We start from the raw sequence: 21,169 nt of genomic DNA on the forward strand, positions 1-21,169 counted from the left end.
TCATTGGTTCCCTGGCTAGGATACGTAGACAATTGTTTACATTTCCCTTAGAAAAATCACACTGAAGGAGAAAAAGGCATTTTCTACAGTAGTGTAGCCACTGGTAAAGTGTCAATACTCCTGTAAACATCCCTTACCCATGTTCCTGTAAGAGGCCTGAATAGAAACTCATTGGTTCACCAAAACCAAAAAAAAAACATGAAATCATAAGGGGTTCATGCCTGCAGAGATGACCCTTGCAAAAGACCTGGGTTTGCTACCTAGCATCTACAAGGCAGCTGATAACTGTCTGCAACTGCAGTTCTAGGAGATGCAAATGGCGCTTTCTGGTCTCCACAGGCACCAGACACACACATGGTGCATAGATATATGTGAAGGCAAAACATCCACATACATAAAAAATTAAAGATAAGAAAGCAGAAAGAATCCGGGCGGTGGTGGCGCACGCCTTTGATCCCAGCACTTGGGAGGCAGAGGCAGGCGGATTTCTGAGTTCGAAGCCAGCCTGGTCTACAGAGTGAGTTCCAGGACAGTCATGGTTCCACAGAGAAACCCTGTCTTAAAAAACAAAAAACAAAAAAGAAGGAAGGGAGGGAGGGAGGGAGGGAGGGAGGGAGGAAGGAAGGAAGGAAGGAAGAGAGAAAGGGTCTTGTCTGTTTGTCCTGAGATGTTTTGACACTGCAGAGCTTGACCAAAGCCCTGTGACCCAGCACAGCACTGAAGGGCGAGGACCCCAGACTGTTCTGTGTTCCAGAACAGAGTTCACTGCCAAGAATCACTTCTATTCATTGGACTTATGTAAGAGACACGTGCACCGTGTTTACCTGTGATGAAACCAGACAGATTCCAAAGTCCAGTCCTTTGCCTCATAGAAGCTTAGTTGACCTTCTTACTTGTCCCCGCCCACCAAGCTTTGAATGAGCTTCCATCTCTCCTTCCCCTGAGTCTCAGACCTTGAGCCAGCTCTTCCCTCCTCTTCCTCCAAAGCCCCTCTTGAGAATGGGCTGGATTCAGAGCCAAATATTTCCCATCTCCTTACCCATCAGCCACCATGCTCCCGCTGCTCTCCCCACTTCCTCTCCCCGGGCTTTCCCTGAACTGTTCTCTCTTTTTTTTTTTTTTTTTTTTTTTTTTTTGGTTTTTCGAGACAGGGTTTCTCTGTGTAGCCCTGGCTGTCCTGGCACTCACTTTGTAGACCAGGCTGGCCTCGAACTCAGAAATCCGCCTGCCTCTGCCTCCCGAGTGCTGGGATTAAAGGCGTGCACCACCACGCCCAGCTTGTTCTCTCTTTCCTGTGAAAGAAAACCTGGTTTTGCCCTTGAGACCTTGGAGATGTTTCCAGGTCAGAGCCCTCCTCACTGCGACGGTCCCAGAGCCCTCGTAATTGCAGTAGCTCCTCCCTTTTTAATAACCCTTAACACCCCCTCCCCAGATTTGTTGTTTTCTTAACTTACCGGCGTACACCAGTATCCATAGCTGATGAGTTCACGAGGTTTTGTAAAACATTTGCGTTTTGTACAAATAACCTCAGGTTAGGAGGTCAGAAACCAGAATTGTGCCAGGGCCAAGAAGTGGAAGTGAGTGGGTGGGGGAACAGAGCGGGGGGGGGGAGTATAGAGGACTTTTGGGATAGCATTTGAAATGTAAATGAAAATATCTAATAAAAAATTTTTAAAAAAGAAAAAAACGAGAATTGTTTCATTTATATAAAGTTTGAACTTGCAAACTAAAAACAAAATTTAGGGATGCATAAATAAATATTCTTTAAATCGGAAAAAAAGACTCGGGTCATGCAAGTGATCTCGGCACATGGGAAAGTGAGGTAGGAAGTTTAACTACAAGTTCAAGGCCAGGCTGAGCTACAGAGCATGGACTTGTCTCAAACAGGGGTGGGGCCGATAAGGTGAATGACAGAAAGGAAGCAAAACTCAAAGAAATTATTAACTGAAATTCAGGGTAGTCATTAGCTTTGGGGGCAATGATGAATTGAGAAAGAGCCCTCAAGGCTGACGGAGGCAATGACAGGTGCCACAGTAGCGAGGGGCATTTTACTGTTATTTTTATATCTAATAGATATACTTTTTAAAGGGTTTTTAAAGTTATTTATTTTTACTTATTTGTTTATTTTTGGTTTTTGAGTCATGGTTTCTTTGTTTAACCCTAGCTGTCCTAGAACTCACTCTGTAATTAGGGTGGCCTTGAACTCAGAGATCTGCCTCCCAATGCTGGAATTAAAGCTGACCATCACGATAACCAACTGAAAAAAAATTCTCTTAAGACAAAGTCTTACTATGTCCAGGCTGCTAGGAACTCCTAGCAATCCTCCTGCCTCAGCTTCCTAAATGCTGGGGTTAACAGTTGTGTACTGCCAGGTGTGGTGGCGCACGCCTTTAGTCTTTTTTTTATTTGTTTGTTTTCGAGACAGGGTTTCTCTGTGTAGCTTTGGCTGTCCTGGAACTCACTCTGTAGACCAGGCTGGCCTCGAACTCAGAAATCCACCTGCCTCTGCCTCCCGAGTGCTGGGATTAAAGGCGTGCGCCACCATGCCCGGCTCCAACCATCTATTTTAATGTCTGGATTTTATTTAATTTTTTAAATTTTATTTTATTATTTATTTATTTATTTTTATGTATATGAGTACACTGTAGCTGTACAGATGGTTGTGAGCCTTCTTGTGGTGTTGGGAATTGGATTTTTTAGGACCTCTGCTCGCTCTGGTTAACTTTGTTCGCTCAGTCCCTGCTCCCTCCAGTCCAAAGATTTATTTATTATTATACATAAGTACACTGTAGCTGTCTTCAGACACCCCAGAAGAGGGTGTCAGATCTCATTATGGATGGTTGTGAGCCACCATGTGGTTGCTGGGATTTGAACTCAGGACCTTCGGAAGAGCAGTCAGTGCTCTTAGTCGCTGAGCCATCTCGATAGCCCTAATGTCTAGGTTTTAAGATCTGATAGAAATATGGATTGGTACAACCACACTGAAAAACTGGCAAGATCTAATAAACCTGAGCATACAGCTGTCGCTTCGTAGCCCTTATTCTGATTCCCAATAGATCTATAAACAGCTGTGTATGTTAACATATGCAACGACTGGCTGGGGAAGCGTCTCATGGAGTAACGAGCTTGCTCTGCAGGTGTAAGGACCTAAGTACCTTAACCCCGCGTAAAAGGCAGACGTAACAGGCCACGCCCATAACATCAATGCTAGAGGTAGGCAGATCCCAGAGCCTGACTGACCAGTCAGTGTTAAAGTGAGTTCCAGGCTCAGCAAAAGACCGTGTGTTTTTTTGTTTTGTTTTTGTTTTTGTTTTTGTTTTTGTTTTTGTTTTTGTTTTTCGAGACAGGGTTTCTCTGTGTAGTCCTGGCTGTCCTGGAACTCACTTTGTAGACCAGGCTGGCCTCGAACTCAGAAATCCGCCTGCCTCTGCCTCCCGAGTGCTGGGATTAAAGGCGTACGCCACCACGCCCGGCTGACCGTGTGTTTTAAAGCCAGGTCTACAAAGCTAGTGCTAAGCTACACAGAGAATCCTGTCTCGAAAAGCCAAATTAAAAAAACAAAAAGTGAGCCGGGCGTGGTGGCTCAGTTGTCAAGAGTACTGGCTGCTCTTTCACTGGACCTGGGTTTGATTCCCAGTACTTACATGGCAGCTCACTATACCTTTATCTCCAGTTCCAGGGGATCCAGTGTTCTCTTCTGGGCCCCCATGGCACTGCCCTCACAAGGTGCACAAACACACAGACAGGTAAGACTCATATAAATAAACAGAGTGGTGGGGCATCCTCTTGGAGACAGGGCAGGGCAGGAATGGGATGAGGAACTGTCAGAGGGCGGACTGGGGCTAATGACTGGACTGTAAAAAGAGATTAAAGAGATTTTTTGTTTTGTTTTGTTTTTCCAGACAGGGTTTCTCTGTATAGCCCTGGGTGTCCTGGAACTTACTCGGTAGACCAGGCTGGTCTTTTTTTTTTTTTTTTTTTTTGGTTTTTCGAGACAGGGTTTCTCTGTGTAGTCGTGGCTGTCCTGGAACTCACTCTGTAGACCAGGCTGGCCTCGAACTCAGAAATCTGCCTGCCTCTGCCTCCCAAGTGCTGGGATTAAAGGCGTGCGCCACCACGCCCGGCCAGGCTGGTCTTGAACTCAGAAATCTGCCTGCCTCTGCCTCCCAAGTGCTGGGATTAAAGGCATGCGCCAACACTGCCCGGCCAATATTTTTCTTTTTTCTTTCTTTCTTTCTTTCTTTCTTTTTTTTTTTTTTTTTTTTTTTTTTTTTTTTTTTTTTTTTGGTTTTTTGAGACAGGGTTTCTCTGTGTAGCCCTGGCTGTCCTGGCACTCACTTTGTAGACCAGGCTGGCCTTGAACTCAGAAATCTGCCTGCCTCTGCCTCCCAAGTGCTGGGATTAAAGGCGTGTGCCACCACTGCCAGGCCAATCTTTTTAAAAACCCAAATAACAAAAATAGCAAATATAAATAAAATCTAACCAGGTGTGATAACATTCATCTAAAATAATGTGCACATGTACTTGTAGATGTCATGTTGTGTTGTTGACTGTGGAGGCCAGAAGAGGGCACCAGATCCCCTGGAACGGGAGATTGTGAGCTGCCAGATCTGGTGCTGGGAACTGAACCTGGGTCCTCTGGAAAAGCAGCATACTCTCTTAACTGCTGAGCCATTTTAAAGCCTTGTCATGTTGTTCTCTCTGTCTCTCTTTGTCTCTGTCTCTCTTTGTGTCTGTCTCTCTCTGTCTCTCTGTGTGTCTCTCTCTGTCTTTCTCTGTCTCTGTCTCTGTCTCTCTCTCTCTCTCTGTCTCTCTTTCTTCCGGGAGTGGGGGAATGACACATGGTTTCTGTATGTAGCCCTGGCTGTCCTGGAGCTTGTTGTGCTCACCAGGCTGTCCTTGGGCTCACAGAATATCCACCTGCCTCTGCTTCCCACGTGTGCACACTCACACTCAGCTGCCCACTATTTCCTTATCTGCCCCCCTCCACCAAATCCTTCTCCTTCCCAAGCCTCTCTTCACATTTCCATATATTTATTTGTGACCCATTGTATTTATTAGGGTTCCCAGCATGAACATGGGTATGTGTGTGTGGTGGTGGGGCGTAAGTTTTATTTTTAATTTATTGTCATGGGCGGGGGAGAGGCTGCACAAGCTACAGTGAGCATATGGAGGTGAAAACCCTGGTGAATTGCTTGTCTTCCCACCACAGGCATCAGGTTTGCATGGCAAGCGCTTTTACCCAGTGAACCATCTTGAAGTTCTGACCCTCCTGCCTCCCGGGTGCTGGGTTATGGGTGTGTGACATCACCTCCTGACTCCTTCATGATTCCAGAGATCAGCACAGTGCGAAGCTTTGAGGAAGAGGGTAGCGGATGTGGTGGGAAGTTTTCTGAGGCGTCTTTGTTAAGTTGGTGGTAGTGGCGGTTTTGTTTGTTTTGAGACAGGGTCTCTATTATGTAGCCCTGGCTGTCCTAGAACTCACTATGTAGACTAGGCTGATCTTGAACTTTCAAAGACCCACCTACCTCTGCCTCCCCGGACTGGAATTAGAGGTGTGTGCCACCAAACCTTGGGATGTTGTAATTAGATTTTTTTTTTCTCCCTATGCTGAGGAGCGGAGGATTTTATCTCAGGACCTCATGTATAGTAAGCCATCATGTTACCTCTGACCTCACCCCCACCCCTCTCTCTGTCTCACATTGCATTGGGAGGCTCTATTTTAGGCAAGGTCTCATATACCCCTGCCTGACCTCAAATTTGTTATGCAGTAAAGACAGACTGACTTCAGATTCCTGCCTCCACCTCCACAGCTCTGGGACTGCTGGCACGAGCCACCTGGTTTGCCGTGACTCTTATAAAGTTGGCACAGCTGCACCCTGCCATGAACATCAAGTCCCTGTTTTTGACCTTGACTCCCTTCAGACTGTCCCTGGACTCTTCACCAGCTTCATTAGCATGTCCTTTCTCTGTTCTGTTTTGTGATACAAACCAGATTTGCCTGTCTGTGTACCAGGTGCTGCCCATGGGGATCTGCAGGGCTCTGGCCCTGCCAAATCTCTCTGAGGGGGGAGTACGAGCAAGGTTGGCTACCAGGCCTCTTCCAAGGCCACTGCTGCCCCGCAGTTGGTGGCAGGCAGCGGGATCCAGACAGGCAGGTGGCTAGGAGCCAAGGTTGGGGCCACAGAGAGGAAGTGGCTGTGGTAGGTTGGAGCAGCTTCCAGCGACAAAAGCTTCAGGTGAGAACACTCTCCCCTAAGGGTGTTACAGCTGATTAAACAGGTGCTCTCAGCCAGGCTTTGACGAAATAACTCTTGAGTCTTTATTCCTTGTGAATAGGGTCTTATATACATTTTGGGGTGGGTTGGGGTCTAAAGGCAGATGCTTTCTGTTGGCTTGGTCTGAGAGGTTAGGGATGCCCCCTCTGCACGTGGAGGGCACTTCCTGTGTTGCCCCTACAAGACTGATTGTCCAGTCCTCTCCATGGGGTGTGGTGGTCCCATGTTCCAGGACAGGAACCTGGTCAGGAGTAGATCTCAGTGCCTACCATTCTCAATGATGAGAATTGCTGGGGTTTCTGAATCTGCCTGACCTTACCAAGTTTTTTGCCCGGTGGCACGGTCTCCTGCCCCACACCTATTCAACACGCCAGGTCCATCTCTCCCCGCCCTTAGACCCATAGGTCCTAGGCCACATTCAAGAAGCAGTGTTTGCTCCCTGGCAGCTCTGTGCCTTTGCATATTCTCCTCCCTCTGTTAGGCCTCACCCTTGCAACGCCCTCCCCTCAGATGTTTCTTAACAGTCAGTGCACCAGAGAAGCACTTTCCCACCTCTGGGCACGATTAATTTTTGTAGTGACAATTTTGGAGTTTTAGTTTCTTTTAAAAAAAAAATCACTGAAATATTAGAAGAAAGTGTTTTCCTTTTCATTGAAGGGGCTGCTGGGGACAACAGCTGACTGTGATTTGCCTCATGCTCTAGCAGAGGCGTGGTTTTGCCAGCTTTGGATAGTTTCTGCGAGTGTGTGATTGTTTGGGATTCTGGGAGCTTTTCAGAGGATATAGAAATGCTAGGGTCCCGAGAGGTAGGGTTGGTGGTTGGGGTCATTCGGGGGTGGGGTTGGTTGTGGTTTGTTCCTACTCGTGTTCAAAGAAGAAACAAGAACAAAGAAATTACATCCAGAGATTTCTCTCTCTCTCTCTTCTTTCCCTCTATCCTATCCTTAATCTAGTGATAGGAGGTGAAGAGCAAGATGGGGGGGGAGGTTAAAGGGTGGGAAAAAGAAACCATAAAGTAGCAAAGACCAGGAACAAGTCATTCTTCCCATGTTGTCACACCCTCAGGTCACTGTGTTATAATTACTGAGGTATCTTCATTTGCATGGGAAGTTTCCCTCCGGGCTAGATCCGGGTCCCATTCATTGTGTCCTTTCCCCTAACATCCAGCAAAGTCTGGGAGTGAAAGTCAGGGGACATTGAGTGACACAGTGTGTGGCTAGGGGGAGGGATCATGGTTGATCACCTCTCTCTCTCTCTTTTTTCCCCACTATCATCAAAGGTTCTAGGGTGAACAGAGGCCCTGAGGGCAGGGTGGTTCATGGCATGACACAGTCAGCTGACAGTGTTGGCTGCTTCATCCACAGCCCGGGATTTGGCTAATGATGGTCATAAACTGTCATCCATAAACCCTGAGCTGCCCTGGGACCACAGTCAGTCTCCAGTGAGTCAAGCTGGTGGAGCCTGAAGACAAGGTCCCCCTCCTAGATGCAGATGTCAGTACCCAGTGTCTGAAGTGACCTCAGACTCACTCCAGAGTGAGTGCAGAGGTCAAGGATTCTGCCTCTAAGTGACCAGAGTCTGTGCTCAAGTCTGGATACAGATCGATCGACCTTAGACCTTCAGAACGTTCCATCCCCCAGCTAAACCTGCTTCTTCCTCTTGCTAGAAAGGAGAGACAGACCGGATCCCAGGATGCTGGTCAGAGAGAGAGAGTTTTCCCGCTCTGAAAAGCTCACAGCAAAGGCATGTCACTACCCTCCCTCCACTGGACATGATCCATCCTTTGGCTTGGCCTGGTTTTCTTTATGTTCTTATCGTAAGAGTTTGCGTGAAGATTTAGAGAGTGACCAGAGAGTTAAAGAAACAGAAGCAGAGACAGGAAGAAGGCTCAGCCTGCAAAGGCTTTTACAACTTAAGTCTCATGGTTTGAGTCCCCCCCATCCCCCATTCCATGGTACAAAGAAAACCAACTCCTGAAGGTTGTCCTTGGCTGGATCTCCCAATGAGTGGGGAGGCAGCAGATGCAAACATGTTTCCAGTCACACACACAGAATAAATAAAAAGTGGGGGGTGGGGGTAGGAGAGTTCACACTTCCTGACTACCTAGAAAAAGTAAACGTTTTTGAAAAGGAACAAGGCTGAGTTAATAATAAGAAAAACTATTTGGGCCTGTGGTGGTGCACACCATTAATCTCAGCACTTGGTAGGCAGAGGCAGATGTAACTCTGTGAGTTCAAGGCCAACCTAGTGAGTCCTAGGACAAGAGAAACCCTGTCTGGAAACACACACACACACACACACACCACACACACACACACCACACACACACACACACCACACACACACACACACCACACACACACACACATACACACACACATACACACACACATACACACACACCACACACACACACACACACACACACACACATACACACACACACCACACACACACACACACCACACACACACACACCACACACACACACACCACACACACACACCACACACACACCACACATACACACACACCACACACACACACACCACACACACACACACCACACACACACACACCACACACACACACCACACACACACCACACATACACACACACCACACACACACACACCACACACACACACACACACCACACACACACACACACACACCACACACACACACACACACGGGAAAGCTATTTGGATGGTGGAAGGATGAAGTAAGTTAGTTGAGGGGAAAGATTAAGACTGATGTTGAGTATTGAGGAGAATATCCCGTGATACATGGTGGCCTTGGAAGAGGAAAGGAAAAATGGCCTGAGTATTTGTGGTGTGTTGCACTTAACTAATAGGTCATTCATGAAAGGCATCAAAGAGAGAGAGGATGAACCTAGTCCCTGAATCCTCTTGATCAGGTCATGTGGAGGAAACATGCCTCTGCTTTTGCAAGAGAGGCCTCCTATGTCAGCACTGTGGGAGGGACTGGGTGCTGGAGGCAATGGAACCAGGCAGGGAGAGATAGGTTGCTCAGGCCAGGGTCTGGAGGTCTGGTGGGAGGTGGGGGGATGAGGGGCTTCTTCAGCCCCAAAGGTTGCTTCTCTTGGTTGATTTTCTAGGGCTTGGCTGGTGGGGAATGGCCGAGGAGAGAGTGAATGGGAGAAGAGGGTGAATGGCCAGGTCACTATTAAGAGTGGTTGTCTAGTTAAAGTCCCAAATGCTGTCAGAGCAGGTTGGCCTGGATTGTAGATTCATCGAACAATCTGAAGATGGGTAGACATAGATCTATACAGTTTTTCAACTTATTTATTTTCATTTCATGTGCACTGGTGTTTTGCCTGCATGTATGTCTATGTAAGGATGTCAGATCCTCTGGAACTGGAGTTACAGACAGTTGTGAGCTGCTATGTGGGTGCTGGGAATTGAACCTGAGTCCTCTGGAAGAGCAGCCAGTGCTCCTAACTGCTGAGCCATTCACTGAGCCTCTAGACCATGACCTGAGCCACCTAGCTCTCCATAGTCTCTAGCACACACCCATGTGGCTGACAAAGGCGGTTTCTCTTGCAAGAGCAGAGATGTGTTTCCTGATCAAGGGGCTTTCTATAAATGGCTTAATCATTTGTCCATCCATCTATCCATCCATCTATCATCCATCCATTATCCATTCATTTGTTGAGATGTGATCTCCTGTAGCCCAGGCTGGACCTGAACTCACTATGTAGCTGAGAATGATCTGGATCGCCTGGCTATCCTGCCTCCTCTCTCAGGTGCTTGGATTAGAGGCGAGCCTCGTTCACAGGGCTGGAGGTCGACTCTAGACTTTGTATATGCTGGCAAATGCTCTAAGTGAGCTACATTCTCCAACGCTAATTTAAAATCTTTTTCTTACTTGTTTGTTTGTTTGAGACAGGGTTTCTCTGCTGTCCTGAAATTAGCTCTGTAGACCAGGCTGGCCTAAAACTCTGAGATCGATGTGAGTGTTGGGATCAAAGTTGCTTTTTTTTTTTATTTGTTTTCGAGACAGGGTTTCTCTGTGTAGCTTTGGCTGTCCTGGAACTCACTCTGTAGCCCAGGCTGGCCTCGAACTCAGAAATCTGCCTGCCTCTGCCTCCCAAGTGCTGGGATTAAAGGCATGTGCCACCACACCCGGCTCAAAGTTGCTTTTTTATTGTTGTTTTTTGTTTGTTTGTTTTTCAAGACAGGGTCTCTGTGTAGCCTTAGCTGTCCTGGAACTTGCTCTGTAGATCAGGCTGTCCCTAAACTCAGGAATCAGCCTGTCTCTGTCTCCCAAATTAAATTAAATTAAAAAGCATACACCAGAAAGAAAGAAACGTCAAAGCCCAGTCCCAGTGGCACACCTCCTCTACCAAGACCACACCTCCTAACCTTTCCCATACCGTTCTAGTGACTGGGGACCATACATTCAAACACATGAACCTATGTGAGCCATTCTCATTCAGACCACTTCAGGTGACTCAGGAGTTAAAAGCACTTGCTGCCCTTCCAGAGGACCTAGGTTTAATTCCAAGCACCCACAGGGTGGGGCACAGTCATCTGCAACTCCAGTGCTGGGGGAGCCTATGCTCTCTTCTGCCTTCTAAGAGCATTAGGTATGCACGTAATGCAGAGCTATAGGCAGGGGAACCATCCATACACATTAAAAAGTAAAACCAGCAGGAAATGTGTGCAGAGCGAAGGTTTTGCCAAGCAATATGGTCATTCTGAGGGGGCGTGGGGCCACTGGACTGTGACTGAGTGGCTTGGGCACACTTGTGTCTTTTGGGATGAGGGGTCTGCCAAAACATGCTTTCCAGTACTGTGTCAGCATCAGTTGAGAGAGAGAGAGAATGTGTGTATGTGTGTATGTGTGTGTGTGTGAGAGAGACAGAGAGATAGAGACAGACAGACAGACACAGACACACACTGAGACAGATGAATGGGAAGATGGACAAACAGACAGGCAGGCAGACAGACAGACACACACACAATGAGACAGATGAATGGGAAGATGGACAGGCAGGCAGACAGACAGACAGACAGACACACACACACACACACACACAGAGAGAGAGAGAGAGAGAGAGAGAGAGAGAGAGAGAGAGAGGATTGTTAACGTGAGTGACCCTGACCTGTGCATCTGAGTTCTGTGTATCTTGTTGTAGATTTGGTGCTGTGTTGTTCTGTAATAAGGAGTCACTGGGTGTCCATAAACAGGGGGAAGGAGGGGCATGGCCCTAAGCTGGGAACTTTAGAGGCAGGCCTGAGTGGTGACCCCTAGGCTGTGGCCCTGAAAGAATGACCTCTCTGAGCAATAATTAACTTGGCCCCCGTGAGAAGGATCCAAACTGTGGAGGTGAGGGGGTGAAGCCTGCTCAGGGCAGGAGGAGGTCTGAAAGCCCTGTAGACAACTGCTCTTATCATTTCCTCCTGCTCACCCTTCAGGTCAGTCACCCTGACCCAGGGTGACCGGGTCAGAATATTTAACAAACAGTGAGGCACGGACATCAACCAATCAAAACAAACCCTAGTCAGGCTCTGAATGGAGCAGGGCTGAGGCCATGGACTGAGCAAGCACAGCCTCTCTGGTGGCCAGGACAATGGGGATGATCCTCTGAGAGGAGGGTCCCAGGACTGGGTCATCAGAGCAGAGAGGCAATGGAAGGGAACTCCTGGGCTCAGGACACAGTATTCTCAGGCTTTAGCAACGAGGGTGACCATGGTGTGTGCTAAACCTCTGCCTGCCTCTGCTTCCGAGCTGCTTCAGGGGCAGCACTGGCTACTCTGCTCCTAACAGACCAGTCTCTTCTGCCAGTTGCTAGAATAGGAGGAGTCGGAGGATCAGAAAATTCTAGGAAGTGAAGTGGCCTTGTCTGTTTCGGGAATGGGGCATTTCTGTGACTAGCTGCAATCCCAATTTCTCTGAGGCAAGAGACGGCCTCCAGAGAACTGTAGCCTGGAAGCGGACAATGGACGCTCTGGAGACCTAGGTCAGAAAACGCTTCTGCTGCGGAAAGGCAGGAAGGTGACAGGGAGTGAGCGAGAGGATGTTTTCTGCTGGCTTCACAGTCAGTTGCAAAATGAACCTTATCCCTAGCACTGGTGTCAGCATCCCTGCCTAAGCCATCAGGGAGTTGGTCTTTCCCATGAGTCCCCTCCAGCAAGACTAAGGTGCACCCTGGAGATTGGTTGATCTTTTCCACAAGCAACTACAGTGTCAGAGGTCATACCTTTTATTACAAAAACCAATAACTTAATTTAGTTCTGTACAAAGTCAGGAGGGATTCTGGCTTGAAGTACAGCTTCCTGCTCCCATCCCTACCCAGGCAGGGAAAAACATTTTGGCCTGGAGGTTTGGGGAGTCATCAAGGGCTTGCTGGACAGTTAGTAGTGTACACTGTATCCAAAGCAAGGAAGTCCGAGCTAGGGGTGTGGCTGAGCTGAGGGAAGCTCCAGGGGAGTTGAGGGCTGCCTTTCAGGCTCCCCTTTGGAGGCACCAGACTCCATTCCACGGGTCACCTCAGCAAAAGCATGTCTTCAAGGAGTTCAGTGATGTCAACATCTCCAATGATAGGGCGGAAGAAGAGATCTACCAGAAGGGTGCATGGAATGTTCTTGAGGGTAGAGGCCATGAGGAGGATTCGGGCCAGGCGGCCTTGGCTGGCTGGGTACCAGGGCTCCAATACTTCACACAGTGCCCAGTGAGCTTCCTGTTGCAGGTGTGCAATGTGGCAGGAGGCATGGAGGCCTGGCACATCTGTGGCAGAGAAGGTGAAGAGAGCTGCTAAGTGGCTAGGTCTGTGGAGGCTAGCACAGGGCGTGAGGATGTCAGCAGCTCCCTCCCCTCTAGCACTGAGGCGATCCTTCACTAATGAGTTACATGCATTGGCTCACTCTGTCACCTTGGAGTGTCCACCCACCGCCGCCTTCATTATTTACCATTTTATTCATCCATCCATCCACTTATAGAGAGGAAACAGATAATGAGGATATCATGACTAAGACACACGGGCTGGAGAGAAGGCTCAGTGGCTAAGAGCACTTCCTGCTTTTGCTCAGAACCTGGGTTCAGTTTCCAGCACCCACATTGTGGTTTACAATTCCCTATAACTCCACTTCCAGAAGATCTGACACCCTCTTCCGACATCTTTGTGACATCTTCCACACAGATGATGCATACAAAATACATGTATGTGTGTATGTATGTGTGCATGTATGCAGGAACTCATAGACATAAAATAATTTACAAAGAATTATTTTTCTCTTTCTTTTTTTTAAATGATTTTTTAAAAAGATTTATTTATTCATTATATGTAAGTACACTGTAGCTGTCTTCAGACATCCCAGAAGAGGGCATCAGGTCCCATTACAGATGGTTGTGAGCCACCATGTGGTTGCTGGGAATTGAACTCAGGACCTCTGGAAGAGCAATTAATGCTCTTAACTGCTGAGTCATCTCTTCAGACAGAGTTTCTCTGCGTAGCCCTGCCTGTCCTGGAACTAGTTCTCTGGCTGGCCTTGAACTCAGAGATCTGAGTGCCTCTGCCTACCAATGCTGGAATTAAAGGTATGTGTTATCACCACTTGGCTAAATAAATCTTAAAACCAAAAACCAAGCCAAACTAAAACAAGACAAAGCAAAAACCCAAACAAAACAAAACAAAACAAAAAAACCAACCAAGCAACCAACAAACAAAAACCAGCACCAGGCTGCCTGAGTTTGAACCTCGGGGCTGCCCCTTATTAGCTGAGTGACCTTGGATACGCAGTTTAATCTTTCTGAGTGACCTTTGTTAAATGAGCACGTTAATCTTTGTGCTTCCGGTTCTTCATCTGTCCAGTGGGGCTAATGACAGCTTCTGATACCCACACTCGTTATGAGGTTTAATCAAACTGATATTGGTAAAAAGCCCTTTGCGTGAGCCCTACCATATGGTGAATGCAATGGGGCTATGGGACTACTACTGCTACGTGACATGCTTTTACTATCAAGGCCTGTCTCTTGTCTTCCTCAAAGCTATGAGGACTATTCTCCCATCCCAGGCCATCTTGGTCTATAGTGAGTTCGAGGCTACCCAGAGCGACATGGTGAGACTCTCTCTCAGTTCTCCCCATCACTCCATCTCTCTTCTCCTGGCTTGACTTCACAAGGAGTGCCCCACTCCCAAACCCTCTTTCTCCTTCTGAGTGGCCTCTCTGAACCCTTTAGAGCCTCACTATGTAGCCTGATCCTAAGGATATGGCTGTCACACAGCTGTGTCTGCTGCCACCCCCTCTGGCACCCCCTCTACCCTCCCACTCTCCCTAAGATTCAAGCCACATTTCACAGGCACGGTGGCAAAGAGCAGTCTCTGCATTAGCTTGGCCTGCCTTCTGACTTCCCAGCCCTCCTCTGCCTCCGCCTTGCTATGTGGCCTTCGGATAGTTGCTTAACTTCTTTGTGCCTCTCCTATAAGCCATCTACTTGAGGCTCACAAGGACCCAATGATACAATGGGTGTCAAGCCCCAAGAAAGCACTTTCCTTGGATGGGCCCTATCCCCTCCCACCTTGACCACCATCCAGGAGTGTCTGGGAGCTCACCTGGGTTGAAGAGGATCGTGCCCTTCAGGTACGCATACTCCTTGGGACCCAGCTCAAGGCTCCAGAAAGACTCCAGGCAGCGCTGCAGCCACTGAACGGCAGCCAGTGAGGGTTGTGGCCGGTCTGATGGCTGGGCACCCTGGGCCCCGCTGCTGGCTTCCTCTAGCAGGATCTTCTTAAGTATACTGGGCACCGGAGCCTCAGCCACCTCGAAGGTCACAGCATCCTGGGCCAACCCAAGCAGGAAGAGAGGGCCCCAGCAGCACTCTAGCAGCCGCCGCTGATCCTCATGGGGCAGGTGGCAGAAGGACGGCAGGTTTCTGAGGAAGGCTACTGTCTTGGCTAGGACATCCAAGGCCTCCCTGCAGGTGCGGTGTGGAGCACACAGACGCACAGGCCGCTGCTGCTGGCATAGGCAGTGGCTGTGAGACGCAGGTGCAACGGGCCTGGTCCTGGGGCTGGGGCTGGGGCTCAGAAGTGCATACAGAATAGTCGGCCGACCTGCAGAGCCCTGGCATGGGCAGACTGGCTCTGACTGGCCGGAGCTCATGGTTAGTATCTTGTTCCTGTTTCTTCCCAGCTATCTGGCCCTCTCTCTCTACCGTGAGTGCTATTTATATCCTTGATGGGCGGGAAGGGGACTGACCAAACAACCTTGACTCCAGAAGTCATGTTCATTGAAAGGAAAAAAAAAAAAAAAACACACACACACACACACACACACAATGCATACACGCTGACCCTGGCAGGACTGATGGGGAAGTGGTGGGGGAGGGGCACTGGAAGCTCCACGTGGCCTTGCTATCACTTTAGTCAATGAAGTGGCCATTGCAGGGCACAGGGCCACCTGCCCACTGCCTGGATGCCCTTTATCGGATGACTCAAGTGTATAAACAGGGTCATTAACCCAGGCTGTACCAGGGCACCAAGGTCCCAGGCGCTCAACCAGCCAGTGCCTGAGACTGCTGTTTCTAATGATGCCCATTTCCATGCACACAAGACCAGGGTTCTCACTGAGCCAAGGAGCCAGCCGGGAAACTGGCTAAAGCCTTGAATACATGACCCAGCCTGGAAGTGGCTTATCGCTGCTGTGTTTGCCTAACCTTGGGGCTCTCTGCTCCTGTTGTTGGTAAGGAACGGGCCACAGGGAAGGGAGCCAGGTCCCTGGGGGACTTTGCTCACTGTACAGTCTCAGAGGCCGCCCTCCTGGGACTCCAGTCCAGGGGCTCCTTTGGGAGGAAGATCATTCAGAGCCCCTTCCCCCAAGTTAGCATTCCTATAGCCTCAGAGAGGCTGGGTCTGCCCTTGCAAAACCGTGGGAATACATGGCCGACATTTACTAAGGACCCCACTTTGTTGTGGGTCCCTTTCCATTGTAACCCTGAAGAATTTCCAATGAGACTGCATTCTTACTCTGTGACACTCCAAGAAGTGAAGTGACCTACTCAAAGTCACTCCAACGGGAAGGGATAGAGCACAGGTGTGTCGGACCTCAAAGTCATCTTTGTCCCCTTGGATCAGTTCTGCCGCCAAAGTGTGAGTTTCCCAGAACTGGTGGCTAACAGGCACCCCACCCCACCCACCCACACCTGGTCTGCAGGTATGGCCCACCTACAGTATGGGTAGAATCACATCTCTGTTAGCACCTGGTTCCTCTGTCCTGGGCATTTGTCTTTAGTGGTCAGAGGTGAGGGACAAAGGACATGGGAGGGCCTCAGTTGTGTCTGGTTCCTGACCTTGGCTAGCCTTGCCTAGCAGGCTCCCTGTTGCCACAGTCTTGGGCAACCCGGTGCTGTGGATAAAGAGAGATCTGGCATCCTCTGCCCTGGCACCTGGTTTAGCCTCCACGCTTCCCAGTTCTAGTGTGTGACTGTCAGCTCGTCTCCAGTGGTCAGGGAGCCTTTGTCTCTCTCCCTTTTTAAAAATTTTGCTTTTTTTTTTTTTTTTTTCCAGCCAGGGTTTCTCTGGGTAGCTCTGGCTGTCCTAAGAAATTGCTCTGTAGATCAGGTTGGCTTAGAATACCTGCTTCTGCCTCCCTAGTACTTGAGTAAAAGGCCTGTGCCACTCCCCAGCCCCCAGCTGAGTCTTGGTGTCTTAGCTGAGGCTGTAAGGTCTTCCTGTGGTGCTGATGTGAGGATAGAGCAAAGCCCTGCAGAGACCATGAGACTGGCACCTGACTGTCTTCATCCCCAATGACAAGCAGGCACACTGCTTTCACTATAGCATATACCCTCAGCCCAGGCCTCCACTGGAAGAGAGCAGATGGTCCAGGATGGAAAGGAGCAGTCACGGTGAGAGAACAAACACAGAGCTCATGGACTGATGGGGCTCAGTGGCTGCTCGCACCTCGTCCTGAGAACTGGCACAGGAAGGATGATGCTTTTTGCTCTTCCTCTCATCATTGCTTGTTTTGTTTGTGATGTCGCACTTGTAGCCCAGGCTAGTCTTACATTTGCACTGCGATGTCTCAACCTCCCAAGTGCTAGGTTTACAAGTCTGAGATAGCCCACCTGCTTGCTGGGTGGCTGCTGCTGCTTTTAATTTATTGGATATGATGACCAAATGCAAAAATAAAAAGGGTTTGTGTATGTGTATGTGTATGAAATGGAGTTAGTTCTTCCCTCCATGTTTCTGTGGGCTCCAGGGATCAAACTTGGGTAGCCAGGCTTGTCCAGGAGAAATGCCTTTGTCTGCTGACCCACGTCTGTCTGTCTGTCTGTCTGTCTCTCTCATTTTTTACAAAGTTTGGGCTTTGAGTTGGGGTTTCAAATATTCTAGCTTCTCCTTGAAAATGCTATGTAGTCAAGGCAAACCTTTATTGTTTTTGTTTTTGTTTTTCGAGACAGGGTTTCTCTGTGTAGCCCTGGCTGTCCTGGAACTCACTTTGTAGACCAGGCTGGCCTCGAACTCAGAAATCCGCCTGCCTCTGCCTCCCGAGTGCTGGGATTAAAGGCGTACGCCACCACGCCCGGCTCAAGGCAAACCTTTAAATCTTGGATCCTGCTGCCTTCTCCTCCCAGGTACTGAGACAGCAGGTGTGGATCGTTCAGCATCCATCATACATTCAGCAGTAAGGATGTCTTTCTCCTCCCTCTTCTTTTCTTCTTCCTCCTCCTCCTCCTCTTCGTTTGCAGCACTAGACTTTTGCTTGTGTTAGATTAGTACTTCACTGTACCCCCCACGTCAATTATTCTTATTATTTTTTAGATTTGTGGATGTGTTTTGCCTGCATATGAATGTATTGCAGCAAGTGCATGCCTGGTGCCCAAGGAGTCAGAAGAGGGCTCCAGATGCCACAGAACTAAAGTTGTAAGCCACCCTGTGGGTGCTAGGAACCAAACTTGGGTCCTCTGTAAAAGCAGTAGATGCAAAATGCAGTTACTCGGTGTCTTAGTCAGGGTTTCTATTCCTGCAAAAACTTCATGACCAAGAAGCAAGTTGGGAAGGAAAGGGTTTATTCAGCTTATACTTCCATACTGCTGTTCATTACTAAAGGAAGTCAGGACTGGAACTCAAGCAGATCAGGAAGCAGGAGCTGATGTAGAGGCCACAGAGGGATGTTCCTTACTGGCTTGCCTCCCCTGGCTTGCTCAGCTTGCTTTTCTATAGAACCCAAGACTACCAGCCCAAGGATGGCACCACCCACAAGGGACCCTCCCCCCTTGATCACTAATTGAGAAAATGCCTTACAGCTGGATCTCATGGAGGCATTTCCTCAGCTGAAACTCCTTTCTCTGTGATAACTCCAGCCTGTGTCAAGTTGACATACAAAACCAGCCAGTACACTCAGGCTGGTCTTAATCTCGCTCTCCTAGGCTAGGCAGGCTTTCAAAGAAGGATCTTCCTCCCCCAACCTCTAAATTGTATCAGGTATAGATTGTATCTCCTAGCTACTTGGTGGTGGAGCTGGGTTTTTTTGTTTTTTCATTTCAGAGACAGGGTTTTACTATGTAGCCTTGTATGCTGGCTACTTTTATGTCAGTTTGATACAAACTAAAGTCATTTAACAGGAGGGAACCTCAATTAAGAAACCGACTCTAGAGCCGGGCGTGGTGGCGCACGCCTTTAATCCCAGCACTCGGGAGGCAGAGGCAGGCGGATTTCTGAGTTCGAGGCCAGCCTGGTCTACAAAGTGAGTTCCAGGACAGCCAGGGCTACACAGAGAAACCCTGTCTCGAAAAACCAAAAAAAAAAAAAAAAAAAAAAGAAACCGACTCTATAAGATCAGGTTGTAAACGAGTCAATAGGGAATTTTCACAATTAGTGATTGATGGGGGGAGTCCTAGCCCATGGTGGGTGGGGCTATCTCTAGGCTAGTGGGACTGGGTTAGCTGAGTAAGCCATGATGAGCCAGCCAGTAAGCAGTACCCTTCCATGGTCTCTGCATTAGCTCCAGCCTCCAGGTTTCTGTCATGTCCTGTTTGAGTTCCTGTCCTGATGTCTTGATGTCTTTCAAGGATGATCATTAACCTGGAAGTGTAAACTAAATAAACCCTTTCCTTCCCAACTTGCTTTTGGTCATGGTGTTTCTTTACTGTGGTGGTTTGAATGTACTTGGCCCACAGAGTGGCATGATTGGGAGGTTTGGGAGGTGTGGCCCTGATGGAGGAAGTGTTGTCACTGTCGGGGGGGGGGGTGGGTTTTGAAACTCCCTTCCCAGCTTCCTGGAAGTCAGTCTTTTAGCTGCCTTCGGAACAAGAGGTAGATCCCTCAGCTCCTCTAGTACCTATTCAGACGCTGCCATGCTTCCTGCCATGATGATAATGGACTGAACCTCTGACCCTATAAGCTATGAAATGTTGTCCTTTATAAGAGTTGCCATGGTGTCTCTTCACAGCAATGAAACTCTAACTAAGACAATCATACTAATAGTAACCCTAACTAGCCTGGCAGTGGTGGCGCACGTCTTTAATCCCAGCACTCGGGAGGCAGAAGCAGGCAGATTTCTGAGTTCGAGGCCAGCCTGGTCTACAGAGTGAATTCCAGGACACCCAGGGCTACACAGAGAAACCCTGTCTCGAAAAACCAAAAAAAAAAAAAAAAAAAATTGTTTTAAAAATTGAATAAAAACATTTTTATTTTATTTTATTTTTAGAGACAAGGTTTTTCTGTGTAGAACTAGCTGTTCTTGAACTCACTCTTGTAGACCAGGCTGTTCTTGAACTCAGATCTACCTGCCTCTGCCTCCAGAGTGCTGGGATTAAAGGCGTGCACCACTACTGCCTGGCTAACTTTCTTATTTTTTAAGCTTGACAGAAACTCTGCTTTGACAGTGCTTTCCCTTTTTGTCTGCAGGGTCAAAGTGGTGTTTGAGGATGTAATGCCCTTGGCGCACTCCGGCCCTTCCTGAGGACAGACTGACATCATGGTTGTTGCTGTCAATCCTATTCAGGAAGAGAAAACTGAGGAAAAAGATACCTGAAGAGTGAGAGAAGGCTAGGACTAGGATTACTATAGCCCAGAGTCTGAATACAAGCCATTTGCTCAGAGAAGTCCAGGCCTTCTGTATTAGGGTTTTCCTTTCCTTTCCTTTCCTTTCCTTTCCTTTCCTTTCCTTTCCTTTCCTTTCCTTTCCTTCCCTTTCCTTTCCTTTCCTCTCTTCTTCTTCTCCTTCTTCCTCCTTCTCCTTCCTTCTCCTTCTCCTCCTCTTTCTTTCTTTTCTTTCTTTCTTTCTTTCTTTCTTTCTTTCTTTCTTTCTTTCTTTCTCTCTCTCTCTCTCTCTCTCTTTCTTTCTTTCTTTCTTTCTTTCTTTCTTTCTTTCTTTCATTTTTTGAGACAGGGTTTCTCTGTGTAGCCCTGGCTGTCCTGGAACTCACTCTGTGGACCAGGCTGGTCTCAAACTCAGAAATCCACCTGCCTCTGCCTCCCAAGTGCTGGGATTAAAGGCGTGCGCCACCACTGCCTGGCTTGTACTAGGGTTTCTTTTGCTGTGATGAAATACTATGACCAAAAACAGATTGGGGAGAAAAAGGTTTATTTGGCTTACATTTCCACATATTAGTCCATCTTTGAAGAAAGTAAGAATAGAAACAGGGTAGGAACCTGGAGGCAGGAGCTAATGCAGAGATCATAGAGGGTGTTGCTTCCTTATAGAACTCAAGACCACCAGCCCACAGATAGCCCCACCCACTATGGGCTGGCCCTTCTCCATCAATCACTAACAGGTTTGCCTACAGAAGGATCTTAAGGATGCATTTTCTCAATTGTGGCACCCTCCTCTCTGCTGACTCTAGCTTATGTCAAGTTAATATAAAATTAATCAGCACAGCTTCTAACATGGAGATGACCCAGACCAGCCCTCAGAGACCTC

The 21,169-nt window shown here is 48.3% G+C and overlaps 1 protein-coding gene across 1 annotated transcript; it reads right to left on the reverse strand.

Annotated features, from left to right (window-relative positions):
• Positions 1–12,494: 12,494 nt before the first annotated feature.
• On the reverse strand, positions 12,495–15,439 carry Nr0b2 (nuclear receptor subfamily 0 group B member 2). The gene is made up of 2 exons (XM_021160631.3): positions 14,860–15,439; positions 12,495–13,034 (listed from the first exon to the last, which is right to left on the reverse strand). The coding sequence occupies exons 1-2, from the start codon at positions 15,407–15,409 to the stop codon at positions 12,793–12,795; spliced, it is 792 nt and encodes a 263-aa protein (XP_021016290.1). The 5' UTR covers positions 15,410–15,439; the 3' UTR covers positions 12,495–12,792.
• Between the last annotated feature and the right edge of the window lie 5,730 nt (positions 15,440–21,169).

The sequence above is a fragment of the Mus caroli genome, unplaced genomic scaffold, assembly GCF_978045245.1.
Source record: "Mus caroli unplaced genomic scaffold, Mus_caroli_1 scaffold_6, whole genome shotgun sequence".
In the NCBI taxonomy this organism is placed as follows: Eukaryota; Metazoa; Chordata; class Mammalia; order Rodentia; family Muridae; genus Mus; species Mus caroli.

Excerpts from the sequence above, each read along its gene's own strand:
- Nr0b2 (XM_021160631.3), bottom strand. The coding sequence starts at position 15,409 with ATGAGCTCCGGCCAGTCAGAGCCAGTCTGCCCATGCCAGGGCTCTGCA. Across the intron at positions 13,035-14,859 it reads CACGATCCTCTTCAACCCAG|ATGTGCCAGGCCTCCATGCC; the intron begins GTGAGCTCCCAG and ends TCTCTGCCACAG.